At 47.9% G+C, this 12,572-nt stretch overlaps 1 protein-coding gene across 1 annotated transcript; it reads right to left on the reverse strand.

The window, feature by feature from the left end:
- Window positions 1–464: 464 nt before the first annotated feature.
- On the reverse strand, window positions 465–7,373 carry CCL22 (C-C motif chemokine ligand 22). Its single transcript, XM_040253924.1, has 3 exons — window positions 7,286–7,373; window positions 5,795–5,918; window positions 465–1,392 (listed from the first exon to the last, which is right to left on the reverse strand). Exons 1-3 carry the CDS (start codon window positions 7,356–7,358, stop codon window positions 1,308–1,310), a joined length of 282 nt encoding a protein of 93 aa, XP_040109858.1. The 5' UTR covers window positions 7,359–7,373; the 3' UTR covers window positions 465–1,307.
- Between the last annotated feature and the right edge of the window lie 5,199 nt (window positions 7,374–12,572).

A 12,572-nucleotide genomic window follows, 5' to 3' on the forward strand; every position in this document is an offset into this window, starting at 1 on the left:
ATTATTAGCTATTTGGGAAAGGAGGAAGAAAAAATGAAGGACTCTGAAGAGTCCCTCTGAAGAGATCAGGCCTGGATGCTGGAGGTTGGAAGGGCAGTAAAAACCCTAGGGAAGCAAGAAGGTTAAAGACTTCTAACATGCAGGTAAAATGGGGAAGAAAGGCGAATCTGGGCAAATTTGAGGCTTCCTAATGGACCCTACCAGCCCTCCTCTGCTGCTGCTGCTGCTGCTAAGTCGCGTCAGTCGTGTCCGACTCTGTGCGACCCCATAGACGGCAGCCCACCAGGCTCCCCTGTCCCTGGGATTCTCCAGGCAAGAACATTGGAGTGGGTTGCCATTTCCTTCCCCAATGCATGAAAGTGAAAAGTGAAAGTGAAGTCGCTCAGTCGTGTCCGACTCTTAGCGACCCCATGAACTGTAGCCTACCAGGCTCCTCCACCCATGGGATTTCCCAGGCAAGAATACTGGAGTGGGGTGCCATTGCCTTCTCCAAGCCCTTCTCTAGACGACCTTAAGTCTCCGCACTGATGCATGAGAGCCTTTGGGAAGCAGGAGAGAGAAACTACTTTTACTGACTCAGTCTGCAACCTCTTACTGAGCTCTGATTCTGAACCAGCCCCTGTGCTCTGTGCTGGAGGCCAGGAGACCAAAGTAACTCAGGTGTGGATGCTGATCTAGCTGATAGGGCTGGAGGACAAGCTCCCAAGTCCCGAGAATTCTGGGCAGATGGCGATAAGTGTTGTTAAAGGGAGGCAGAGGGCCCATGGAAATTTAAAAAACTGAATCTCAATTACTGGCTGCTTAGGTCAAGTGATGATGCCCTGGAGGATAGATGGGGGCAGACAGGTGCAGAAAATGGAAGGACATTCTGGGTGTCAGGAACAGCCCAGGAAAAGAGCCAGAAGTGGAAAGGTATGACATGGGTTGGGAGATCAGGAGCTGGAATCCAACATGCATGAAGGGAAATGAGGCGGGACTGGAGACTGAGGTGCCAGGCTCAGGAGCTCTGATCTCAGCTGAGGGCAATGGGGAGCCATGGAAGGGTTTGGAGCGGAGGAGTGACTGACCAGGATGGTGGGTCCTCTGGCTTTGGTGGGGCAGAGGGTGGGTTGGAGGGTAAGAGGGGAGATGAGAGTCACAGCTGGAGGCTTGACTGAGGGTGACAGCTGCAGGGATTAAGATCTCTCAGCACTGAGAGAGTCGTTGGCACAGGCTCGTGTCAGGAAGCCGTTGTAACAGGAGGGAGGTGGGGATCCATGAGCCTTCCTGGAGGAACCAAGGCCACGGTCATCTGCGCAGGGCCTGCCTCATTGGTTCAGCTTCTGGAGAATCTTCTTCACCCAGTGCTGTTTGGGGTCAGCACAGATCTCTCGATCCTTCATGGTCAGCAAGCTGGAAGGCAGAAACACCAGGAGGAGAAGCAAGCCTCATTAGCATGCAGCAAGGATGCCATGGTCCACTGCAGGTGGTTTGCATACAGCAGGTGACTCATAAATGCAGGTGACTCACATGTCTTAAGAAGGACAGGGGGAAATAAACATCAAGGACTTTCCATACCTTCAGCCCCAGCCCCAAGTGCCAGGCCAGGCCAGGAAATAGAATGCCCAAGAGGCTCATAATCACTGCTGACACTGTCTTGGGAGAGAGTATCGGGTAGTGGCCAAGAGCATGAACTTTGGAATCAGCTTATCTGGATTAAAGTTCTAGCTCTGCCACTTGTTAGTGAGTCCCTTAACTTCTCTGAGCTTCTGTTTTCACATTTGTAAAATGGGCATGATAATTGTGGTCCAACTTCCTGTGAATCTGGTAACGATTTGGTGAATTAATATATAAACTGGAGTGCTCAGAACAGGACACAGCAGACAGTAGATGCAATATAATTGTGCCAGGAGCTGGCCTGAAGGTCTTTTTTAAACTTTTTTTTAAAAGGCAGAGGAACCAGCAACCAAATTGCCAATATCCGCTGGATCATGGAAAAAGCAAGAGAGTTCCAGAAAAACATCTATTTCTGCTTTATTGACTATGCCAAAGCCTTTGACTGTGTGGATCACAATAAACTGTGGAAAATTCTGAAAGAGATGGGAATACCAGAGCACCTGACCTGCCTCTTGAAAAACCTATATTCAGGTTAGGAAGCAACTGTTAGAACTGGACATGGAACAACAGACTGGTTTCAAATAGGAAAAGGAGTACGTCAAGGCTGTCACTCTGCTTATTTAACTTATATGCAGAGTACATCATGAGAAATGCCAGGCTGGAAGAAGCACAAGCTGGAATCAAGATTGCCAGGAGAAATATCAATAACCTCATATATGCAGATGACACCATCTTTATGGCAGAAAGTGAAGAAGAACTAAAGAGCCTCTTGATGAATGTGAAAGAGGAGAGTGAAAAAGTTGGCTTAAAGCTCAACATTCAGAAAACTAAGATCATGGCATCCGGTCCCATCTCTTCATGGGAAATAGATGGGGAAACAGTGGAAACAGTGCCTGACTTTATTTTTCTGGGCTCCAAAATCACTACAGATGGTGATTGCAGCCATGATATTAAAAGACGTTTACTCCTTGGAAGGAGAGTTATGACCAACCTAGATAGCATATTAAAAAGCAGAGATATTACTTTACCAACAAAAGTTCATCTAGTCAAGGCTATGGTTTTTCCAGTAGTCATATATGGATGTGAGAGTTGGACTATAAAGATGGCTGAGCCCTGAAGAATTGATGCTTTTGAACTGTGGTGTTGGAGACTCTTGAGAGTCCCTTGGACAGCAAAGAGATCCAACCAGTCCCTCCTAAAGGAGAACAGTCCTGGGTGTTCATTGGAAGAACTGATGTTGAAACTGAAACTCCAGTACTTTGGCCACCTCATGTGAAGAGTTGACTCATTTGAAAAGACCCTGATGCTGGGAAAGACTGAGGGCAGGAGGAGAAGGGGACAACAGAGGATGAGATGGCTGGATGGCATCACCGACTCAATGGACATGAGTTTGGGTAAACTCTGAGAGTTGGTAATGGACACGGAGGCCTGGTGTGCTGCGGTTCATGGGGTCGCAAAGAGTCGGACACGACTGAGTGACTGAACTGAACTGAACTAATAAAAGTCACATAATATAAAACATACTATTTTAACCATATTTAACTGGACAGTTCAGTGACACTAAGTACATTCACATTATTGTGCAACTCTTCCCATCATCCATCATCCATCATCCATCTCCCGAATTTTTCACCTTCCTAAACTGAAAGTCTGTCCCTCTTGAACATAACTCCCCACCCACCCTCCCCACTCTCTGGCCCCTGTCATCTACCAATGTACTTTCTGACTATGAATTCAACTATTCTTAGGTACCTCATAGAAGTGGAATCAAATAGTATTTGGCTGCACCTAATGTGTATTGAAATGCATTTTTAAGGTTCACTTGATATATGTTGGCCTGAACTTTTAACATTGATTTTCTTCATAAGTCTTTCAACAACCCTGTGAGCCTCCAGTGTTCTATCTGCTTCACAGTGAGGAAAGTGAGGCTCAACGACGTAAAGGAACTTGCCCAAGGGCCAGAGCTGGTAAGAACTGCCTCATCGTGCTTGCTGTAAACTGGACGCTCTGGGACAGGGTCTTCAGAGAACGTCCCCATCCGGGCCCGCCCCGGAGAGACCTGAGCACAGACAGGAGTGGGGAGCAATAGCCTAAGACCACGTGGCAGCTGTGGGCTTGGGCTTCCACTTTTGCCAGAGCTGCAACAAACACCCCTGATCTGCACACGTGTGTGCGCACATACACACAGATGACCAATGAACAGAAAGAACAAAGAAGGCAGCAAAGCAGGATTGATCTTGGCCATGGACAGCCTGCCCTGGCTGCTCTGTGGCACCGGACAAGCCTCGGCCTCTCTCTGAGCTTTGATCTTCCCATTCATCGAACCACATTCCTTCTAGAATCCCTTCCGGCTCAAGATCCAATAATCACATGTGTCCCTGGTGGCTCAGTGGTAAAGAATCCATGTGTCAAGGCAGGAGACTCAGGTTCAATCCCTGGGTCGGGCAGATCCCCTGGAGAAGGAAATGGCAACCCACTCCAGTGTTCTTGCTGGAAAATCCCATGGACAGAGGAGTCTGGTGGGCTACAGTCATGGGGTCGCAAAAGAGCAACTAAGAAACTGAGTGACTAAACAACAGCAACCGCCTCTCACTGAGCATCTATTACATGCCAGAAATTGGGTATTACACCTCCCACTTACTATTATCATGCCCTGCGACACTCAAAAAGGCCCCAGAACTCACTGTGTCCATTTATTCACCTGTAGAAAGGAGATTTCACAGTACCTACTACACTGAGTTGTTTGAAGGACTAATATTTGTTAATATTTATAAAGTGTTTATAACAGTAACTGGCATCTAACAAGCACTCTCTACGCGTTTGATAAAAATAAATGAAGGTGGTCATTCCCATTATACTGATGGGGAAACTGAGGCCCAATATTGAAGTGACCAGAACCCTGGCAGGGCTTCCTGCTTCAGTCTTCTTGCATTTTACCCCTTTGAGGGGTGGAAGATGAATGAGAAGGATGAAGATGAGAAGATGACACAGACCCAAAGAGGATCATAAATCCTCAGGTTCAAACACCCCACTCCCAGCAGACTCCAGGCCAAGGAAAAGGAACCAAAGAAGCTGAGAGAAAGCAGCAGAGGAGAACAAGGACCCAAGAGTCCTGATTCCAGCCTGGGCAACCTTGAGCAAGTTGTTTCTCCTCACCCCATCCTGAGCCTGTTTCTCCATCTGTGAAGTGGAAATAATAGCACCTCCTTGTAAGATCACTATGAGAATGAAACAGTCATGCTCAGAACAGTGCCTGGCCCAGAGGAAGCACTTAGTGTCAGCTCTTAATATTCTCCTGGTAAGCATGGGTCGCCTCATTGAAAAGGAATGAGATAATGCCATTTGCAGCAACCTGGATGGGCCTAGAGACTGTCACACTGAGCGAAGTAAGTCAGACAGAGAAGGAGAAATACCATAAGACACCCCTTATATGTGGAGTCTAAAAGGAAAGGATACAAATTGACTTACTTACAAAACAGAAAGAGACTCACAGACTTAGACAACAAACTTATGGTTCCTGGGTGGGCGAAAGGATGGCGGGAGTTTGGGGTGGACATGTACACACCGCTATATTTAAAGTGGATAAGCAACAATGGCCTGCTATATACAGCACAGGGTCTCTGCCCAGTGTTATGTGGCAGCCTGGATGGGAGGGGAGTTTGGAGGAGAATGGATATATGTATACGCATATCCCTTTACAGGTCCCTTTGCTATTCATCTGAAATCATCACAACATTATTTGTTAATCAGCTATATAGCAATAAACAAAAAGAAAAAAGAATGGACTGCCTCAAATAACTAAATCTCAGGGCACTGGGGATCCAAGATGCTTCTGATGGGAACACCTTTGCTGAGTCAACCTACTGCCTGTCCCCTGGACCCTACACTCTACAGCAGCTCTACACTACCTATCTCACCATGCCCGCGGATGCCCCCTCTGTGATCTCAGAACCAGGCACGTGCTGCCTGGCACAAAGGAAGTGCCTGATAAGATCTGTCGAATAATGACATGTTTTTTTTTTTCCTGGTATACCCAAGCCTCTGCTGAGCCATCTAGTCCAGCCAGGGACTCCCCTGGCATCTGGGCGTCCAGCTGCATTCCTCCAGCCCCGGGTGGAGCCCACCCATGTGCACCCGGATCCTCCTGGGCAACACCCCTCAGGCCTCTAGGGCCTTGCCTCCCCAGCTCCCTACTTACACGACGCCAGGCCTCCGGCAGGAATTTGAAGTCCAGTAGTAATATTTCACCAAACGCAGGGGCAGAGGGTAACGGATGTAGTCCCGGCAACAGACGCTGTCCTCCACGTTGGCACCGTAGGGGCCTGTGGGAGAGGGTTGTTCAGAGGTGTCACAGGCTGGTCTCCCTTGGCCCTCACCTCTGACTCAGCTCTTCTGTTCTCATGCGAAAGGTTGGTGTCCAAAGGATTCTGGGCCCTCAAAGACCCCACTCATGGATCTCTAAGAAGCCACTAAGCACCCGGAGTCTACACCGTGCATCAGCCAGCTCAAAGGAGAGGGAGTCAGACTGACTGAGCATCAGCAATGCCCTAACGGTACTTCCCTGATGGTCCAGGGTTTAGGACTCTGTGCTTCCATTGTAGGGGGCACAGGTTCGATCCCTAGTCAGGGAACAAGGTTCTCTAAGTGGTATTAGCACTCCCCAAACAAACAAACAAAAAAACAATGCCTAGTATGGCCAAGTGCAAAAAAACCACCAAAACTCAACGAAACAAACAGTACAATGCTGAAGCTCTAGATGGGACCCAGAGACTCTGAACAGGAAGGAGCCTTAGAACTTTGCTATTTGAGGTGAGGTCCGTGGACCCTCATCAGCATCACTTAAGAGCTTGTCAGAAAAGCTCAGTGCCTCATCCCAGCTGGGCTGAATCAGATGTGCACTTTGAAGAACTCTCCAGGTCTTTGGAGAATTTCCCTTCAGCTCACATCTACTTTAATCCCCTTCCTGGAACAAATGGTGAGAGTGGGGTCCAGAGAAGGAGGCGGATTTGCCCAGACCACACAGCAGGACCCGGGAGAGTGTCAGGTCAAGGGCTCAGACAGAGCCCCGGTTCGAGTCTCACCCTGCCCTGAGTCACGTAACAGCTCTGAGACCTAATTTCCTCCTCAGATCCAGGGGGTAATAATAGTACCTACTCTCTGGGGCCTTTAACGCAGGGAAGAGTGCTCAGGAATCCCAGTAAACGAGCAATCATTGTTCCTGACTCCCAGCCCAGTCCTCACTCCCCTACCCAACACAGGGCAGAAGAGCAGATCTTGAGATGGAAAGAGAAATCAACAGCCCAGTGTTGAGGGGAAGTTCCGGAGCAAAAATGGGGCAGCGAGATGGCAGGACCAGTCTTCCAAGGGAATAGCCCTTACCCCTGCTCCCACCTTTCCCCACCCAGGCTGTCGTCCTTCAGGGGCTCCTTCTCCACACCCCAAGACCCCATCCTTGAGTTCTCTAGGGGGACCCTGGGCCATGCCCACCACCACCCCTAACCCAGCTGAGGCAGACCCTAGACTCCAGCCTTGCTCATTTAACAGATGTAAAGACTCAGGTCTGGTAGAAGCAATGGGACTAGCCCAAAAGCCGACAGCCTGGCGTCTTCGGCTCTCAGTTCAGTACTCTCTCCACCGCTAGTGTCTGACCTTGACTTCTGCAGAGAGCCCTGCCTCTTCCCAATCTCACCTGCCTCTGTTGCTTGAAGTATCATAGCCAGGAGGATGAGAGCAGCCAGGAGAGGGGTCTGCAGGCTGGCCATCGTTTTGACCTGTATCCCAGCTCAGGTGTCTACAATCACCAAAGGACAGAGAGGTCTGGTATTTAAGTGCTTGCTACACCCACAAGCCTCAGACACTCTTAGTCACCCGTGAGGCCAGAGTCTCTGACATTCACATTATGAAAGAAGAACTCCCGCTTCCTTCAAAGAGGAGGAAATTCTCTGTGGCCAGTAGTCACTCAAAGGGGACCCCCACGCTCACCTCTCCCTGAGTCTCAAGAGATGTGAAATCCCCCTTGAGCTGGGCCTCTTGGAGGCCTGTGTTCCCTGGGGTCTGCTGTCTGTGTAGTCTTGGCCATGTCACTGGACATCTCTGGGTCTCAGTTTACCCATCTGGAAATGGGGGAGATGTTTTCAGAGTCCCACCGACTTACCCCAGTGGTCGTTTGTAAATCGAGTGAGAATGGGGACAGGAGACAAACAGCCCCAAGCCCTCGCCTGGAACTGAGGCCCACCTTGTCCCCTTGGTGACCTTCATTGTGGGTCTGTCTTCAAAGGGAGAAGCCTATGGACCCCTTGGCTTATTTTCTCTGCTGCATCGCCAGTGTCCTCCAGGGCTTCTCACAAGGTCTCAGCTTGGGCCAGTTCATGGTCATTTACATTTCCAGGTTTCCTTGTGGCTCAGCTGGTAAAGAATCTGCCTGCAACGCAGGAGACCTGGATTCGATCCCTGGGTTGGGAAGATCCCCTGGAGAAGGCAAAGGCTACCCACTCCAGTATTCGGGCCTGGAGAATTCAATGAGTCAGAGAGTCAGGGTCAACGGAGTGACTTTTACTTTCTTTTTGTCCTTCTTTCCAGCTGTCTCTACCCTCTTCCTCAGCCACCCCCTTCTCAAACTACCACCATGTCCCACTGATTCCACTTCCCAAGTCTCTCTCAGATCTGTCCCCTTATCTCTGTCCCCATTGTCCCTGACCTGTCCTGGCCACCTCCACCCCAGGTTCAGGTGCTGGCCCCTCATTCCCCACTCCACAATGCAGTGACCAGAGGGAGCAGCCCTGATTCCGAGTTCCACGCACCTGCTTCAAAACCCTGCTGCACCCCCGCTAAACCCATTCTCCTGATTGTGACCTTCAAGACCTCTATTCCAGACACGACCCTCCCCGCCAAACTGGTCTCCCTCCCATGAGGAATCACATCACTCTCCTCACAGTTCCTCAAAGAGGTCTGTGGCCTGCCCCTGGCCATGTATGCCCTTTCCACTTCCCTACTGCATAAACTCCTACTCGTGCATCAAGAGCCATTTGAAATGTCAGCCTCTAGGTAAGCACACCCCCTCAGGACTTAAAATTCTCTGGGGTGACCTAGAACAAGGACTCAAACAGATTACATCATATTTTCTCTTTCTTGGGCTCCTTCCAGAAGCCAAATTGATTCATCTCTTGGAAAGCAGGGTCTCCATTTATTTGCTTGGCAGTCCAGGGTCTCCCAAGAGTGGGGTACATTGTGGGTGCTCAGAATACATCTAATGGAGGAGAAAAAAAAGGGACTTGCCAGTAAGCGGCTGAGCCAGCCTAGAGTTCAGGACTCAGCAGTACTCTACTTGTAATGGGATCCAGCCATTCATTTATTCATCCATTCAACAAATACTTATTGAGCCCTTGGTAGACAAAATAACGAACCCCTCAAAATGTCCACACGTAATTCCCTAAACTTGTGAATATGTGACCTTAAATGGTAAAAAGGACTTCGCAGGCGTGTTTAAGTTCAAGCCCTTCAAACAGAGAGACTTCCGGGGTTATCTGGATGGACTCAATCCAATCTCAGGGTCATTACAAGAAGGGCCAGTAAATGCATCAGATACAGACAGGATAAGGGATGACATAAGCAGAAGTTTACGTGATATGATGTTGTGAGCCCAGGAATGCAGGCAGCCTCGGGGAGGTGGGAAAGGCAAGGAAACAAATTCTCCCCTAGGGATTCCAGAAGGAAAACAGCCCTGCCAACACCTTGATTTCATACCACTGAGACTGATTTAGGACTTCTGAGTTTCTAAACTGTGCATGGGTGCATGCTCAGCTGCTTCAGTCGTGCCTGACTCTTTGCGACCCCACGGACTGTAGCCCACCAGGCCCCTCTATCCATGGGATTCTCCAGGCAAGAATACTGGAGTGGGTTGCTGGGCCCTCCTCCAAGGAATCTTCCCCATCCAGTGATCAAATCCATGTCTCCTGCATTGCTGCTGCTGCTGCTAAGTCGCTCCTGCATCGCAGGCAGATTCTTTACCCACTGAGCCACCTCTGAACATGCCACACGGGGCAACTAAGCCCGGGTGCTGCAACTGCTGAGCCTGAAACGAGAGAAGGCCCCGACTGCAACGAGAAGCCTGAGCACTGCAACTAGGGAGCAGCCCCCACTGACAGCAACTAGAGAAAGCCTGCCTGTAGCAGTGGGGACCCAGCACAGCCAAAACTAAATAAAGAATTTAAAAAGTGAGTGTATTTAATGCCACTGAACTGTATACTTAAAAAATGGTTACAATGGTAAATTTTACATTATGTATATATTATTATCAATTAAAAGTAAGAAAACAAAAGCATATGAAAAGATATTTCACATCTTATGTCATCAAGCGATTGCAAATTAAAGCAATGAGGAGATACCACTACACGCCTATGAGAATGGCCAAAGTCTGGGACAGTGGCGACAGTGAGGATTCGGAGCAACATGAACCCATTCATTGCTGGTGGGATGTTAAACAGGACAGCCACTTCGAAAGTCTGGAGGTTTCCTACAAAACTAAGTATGCTTTTACTGTCTGGTCCAATGATCATAATCCTTGGTATTTACCCCAAAGGAAAACTGAAAAATTATGTCCTCACAAAAGCCTATAGTTTAGCAACTTTATTCCTAATTGTCAAAAATTTAGGAACAACCAAAATGTCCTTCAGTCGGTGAATGGATAAAACATGGTACTTCAGACAATGGAATTATTATTCACTGCTAAAAAGAAAAGAGCTATCAAACTGTGAAAAGACATGCAGGGAAACTTAAGTGCATATTACTGTTATTGTTGTTTAGACGCTAAGTCATGTAGCCCACCAGGCAGCCCTGTCCGTGGGATTTCCCAGACAAGAATACTGGAGTGGGTTGCCATTTCCTTTTCCAATGACTAGCTAAGTGAGAGAAGCCAATTTGAAAAGGCTAACTACTGTATGACTCCAGCTATATGACCTTTTGGAAAAGGCAAAACTGTGATAAAAAGATTAGTGGTTACCAGGGGTTAGAGGGAAGAAAAGATGAATAAGTGGAGCGCAGAGGAGTGTTAGGGCAGTGAAAATACTCCATATAATACCATAACGATGGATAAACATCATTGTATTATGGTCCATACCCATACACCACACACCAAGAGAGAATAAACCATAATATTATAAACTACAACCATTCCATTCTGAAGGAGATCAGCCCTGGGATTTCTTTGGAAGGAATGATGCTAAAGCTGAAACTCCAATACTTTGGCCACCTCATGCGAAGAGTTGACTCACTGGAAAAGACTCTGATGCTGGGAGGGATTGGGGGCAGGAGGAGAAGAGGACGACAGAGGATGAGATGGCTGGTGGCATCACTGACTCGATGGACATGAGTCTGAGTGAACTCCGGGAGTTGGTGATGGACAGGGAGGCCTGGCGTGCTGCGATTCATGGGGTCACAAAGAGTCGGATACGACTGAGCGACTGAACTGAACTGAACTGATAACCTTTGGTGGTTACAATGTGTCAAAGTAGGCTCATCAGTTGTCACAAATGCACACTCTGGAGGGGGATGTTAATAGCGAGGGAGCCATGCACGTGTGGTGGCAGGGAGTACACAGGAAATTTCTCTATCCTCCTCTCAGTGTTGCTGTGAACCTAAAACTACTCCAGAAAATTGTCTTGAAAGAAAAAAAAAGGTTACCCAGAGTCTAATAAAGCTCTAGCCCTGAATCCCATTTTATAAGAAATACAGGGTCTAGAGGAAGATGAATGATCCCACGAGAAGGCAGACAACTCCAGAAGGTGGGACCTTCCAGGCCTCCTAAAAGAAAGCTGTCTGGGGATCAACACATAGTCAATGTTCTGATTTTACAAAATGTGGATCAGGGACATTGAAGATTAAAAGTGATTTCAGAGACAGTCAAATATGTACAATATATAGACTAGTTGAATCCTAATTTTGAGAAAGAGTTATAAAAGATTTTTTGAGGATAAACATGGAAATTTCTTTTTCTTTTTTCTTTTATTTTTAAAATTTTATTTTTAATTGGAGGATAATTGGTTAACAGTGTTGTGTTAGTTTCTGCTGTACAACCACATGAATCAGCCATACGTATACATATATCCCTGGTGGCTCAGAGCTTAAAGCATCTGCCCCCAGTGCGGGAGACCTGGGTTCGATCCCTGGGTCTGGAAGATCCCCTGGAGAAGGAAATGGTAACCCACTCCAGTATTCTTGCCTGGAGAATCCCATGGACGGAGGAGCCTGGTGGGCTACAGTCCACGGGGTCGCAAGAGTCAGACACGACTGAGCGACTTCACCTTCACCTTCACCTTCACCTTCAAACATATATCCAGGCATCCCCGGTGGCTCAGCAGTAAAGAATCCACCTGCAATGCAGGAGACATAGGAGATGTGGGTTCCACCCCTGGGTCAGAAAGATCCCCTGGAGGAGGAGATGGCAACCCACTCCAGTATTCTTGCCTGGAGAATCCCATGGACAGAGGAGCTGGCAGGAAGCAGTCCATGGATTCACAAAGAGTCGACACAGCTGAAGTGACTAAGCACACAGGAATACACAGATGCCCTCCCTTGTAAGCCTCCTCCCCACCTCACCCCCATCATACCCGTCTAGGTTACCACAGAGCTCCAGGCTAAGCTCCCTGAAACCAGGAAATTTAAATGCAATATGACATTAGGGCTTTACTGTTGATTTTCTTAGGTATGATAAAGACTTTAAAGGTGTGTAGGAGGATGTCCTTGTTTTTAAGAGATGCACCTGAAGTTTTTAGGGGTGAAATTCATGATGTTTTACTTTCAAAGAGTTCAGTTCAGGTGAGGTATTCATGTATATGAGTACATATTGATGTGTGTATATAGACAGACGTGTGTGTATATATGTATGTGCGTGTATGCATATGTATGTATGTACTGCACATACATATAAGTGCAAGTGCATACAAGTGTGTATATACCTACATCTGTGTGTTGTATACATA

Source organism: Oryx dammah, unplaced genomic scaffold (genome assembly GCF_014754425.2).
Source record: "Oryx dammah isolate SB20612 unplaced genomic scaffold, SCBI_Odam_1.1 HiC_scaffold_13, whole genome shotgun sequence".
Classification (NCBI taxonomy): domain Eukaryota; kingdom Metazoa; phylum Chordata; class Mammalia; order Artiodactyla; family Bovidae; genus Oryx; species Oryx dammah.

What these genes read in the sequence shown, in the direction of transcription:
- CCL22 (XM_040253924.1), bottom strand. Translation starts at nt 7,358, where the DNA reads ATGGCCAGCCTGCAGACCCCTCTCCTGGCTGCTCTCATCCTCCTGGCT. An exon ending in ACTTCAAGCAACAGAGGCAG is followed by an intron (nt 5,919 to 7,285) that starts GTGAGATTGGGA and finishes CCTCTCCCACAG; the next exon opens with GCCCCTACGGTGCCAACGTG. An exon ending in TGCCGGAGGCCTGGCGTCGT is followed by an intron (nt 1,393 to 5,794) that starts GTAAGTAGGGAG and finishes TCTGCCTTCCAG; the next exon opens with CTTGCTGACCATGAAGGATC.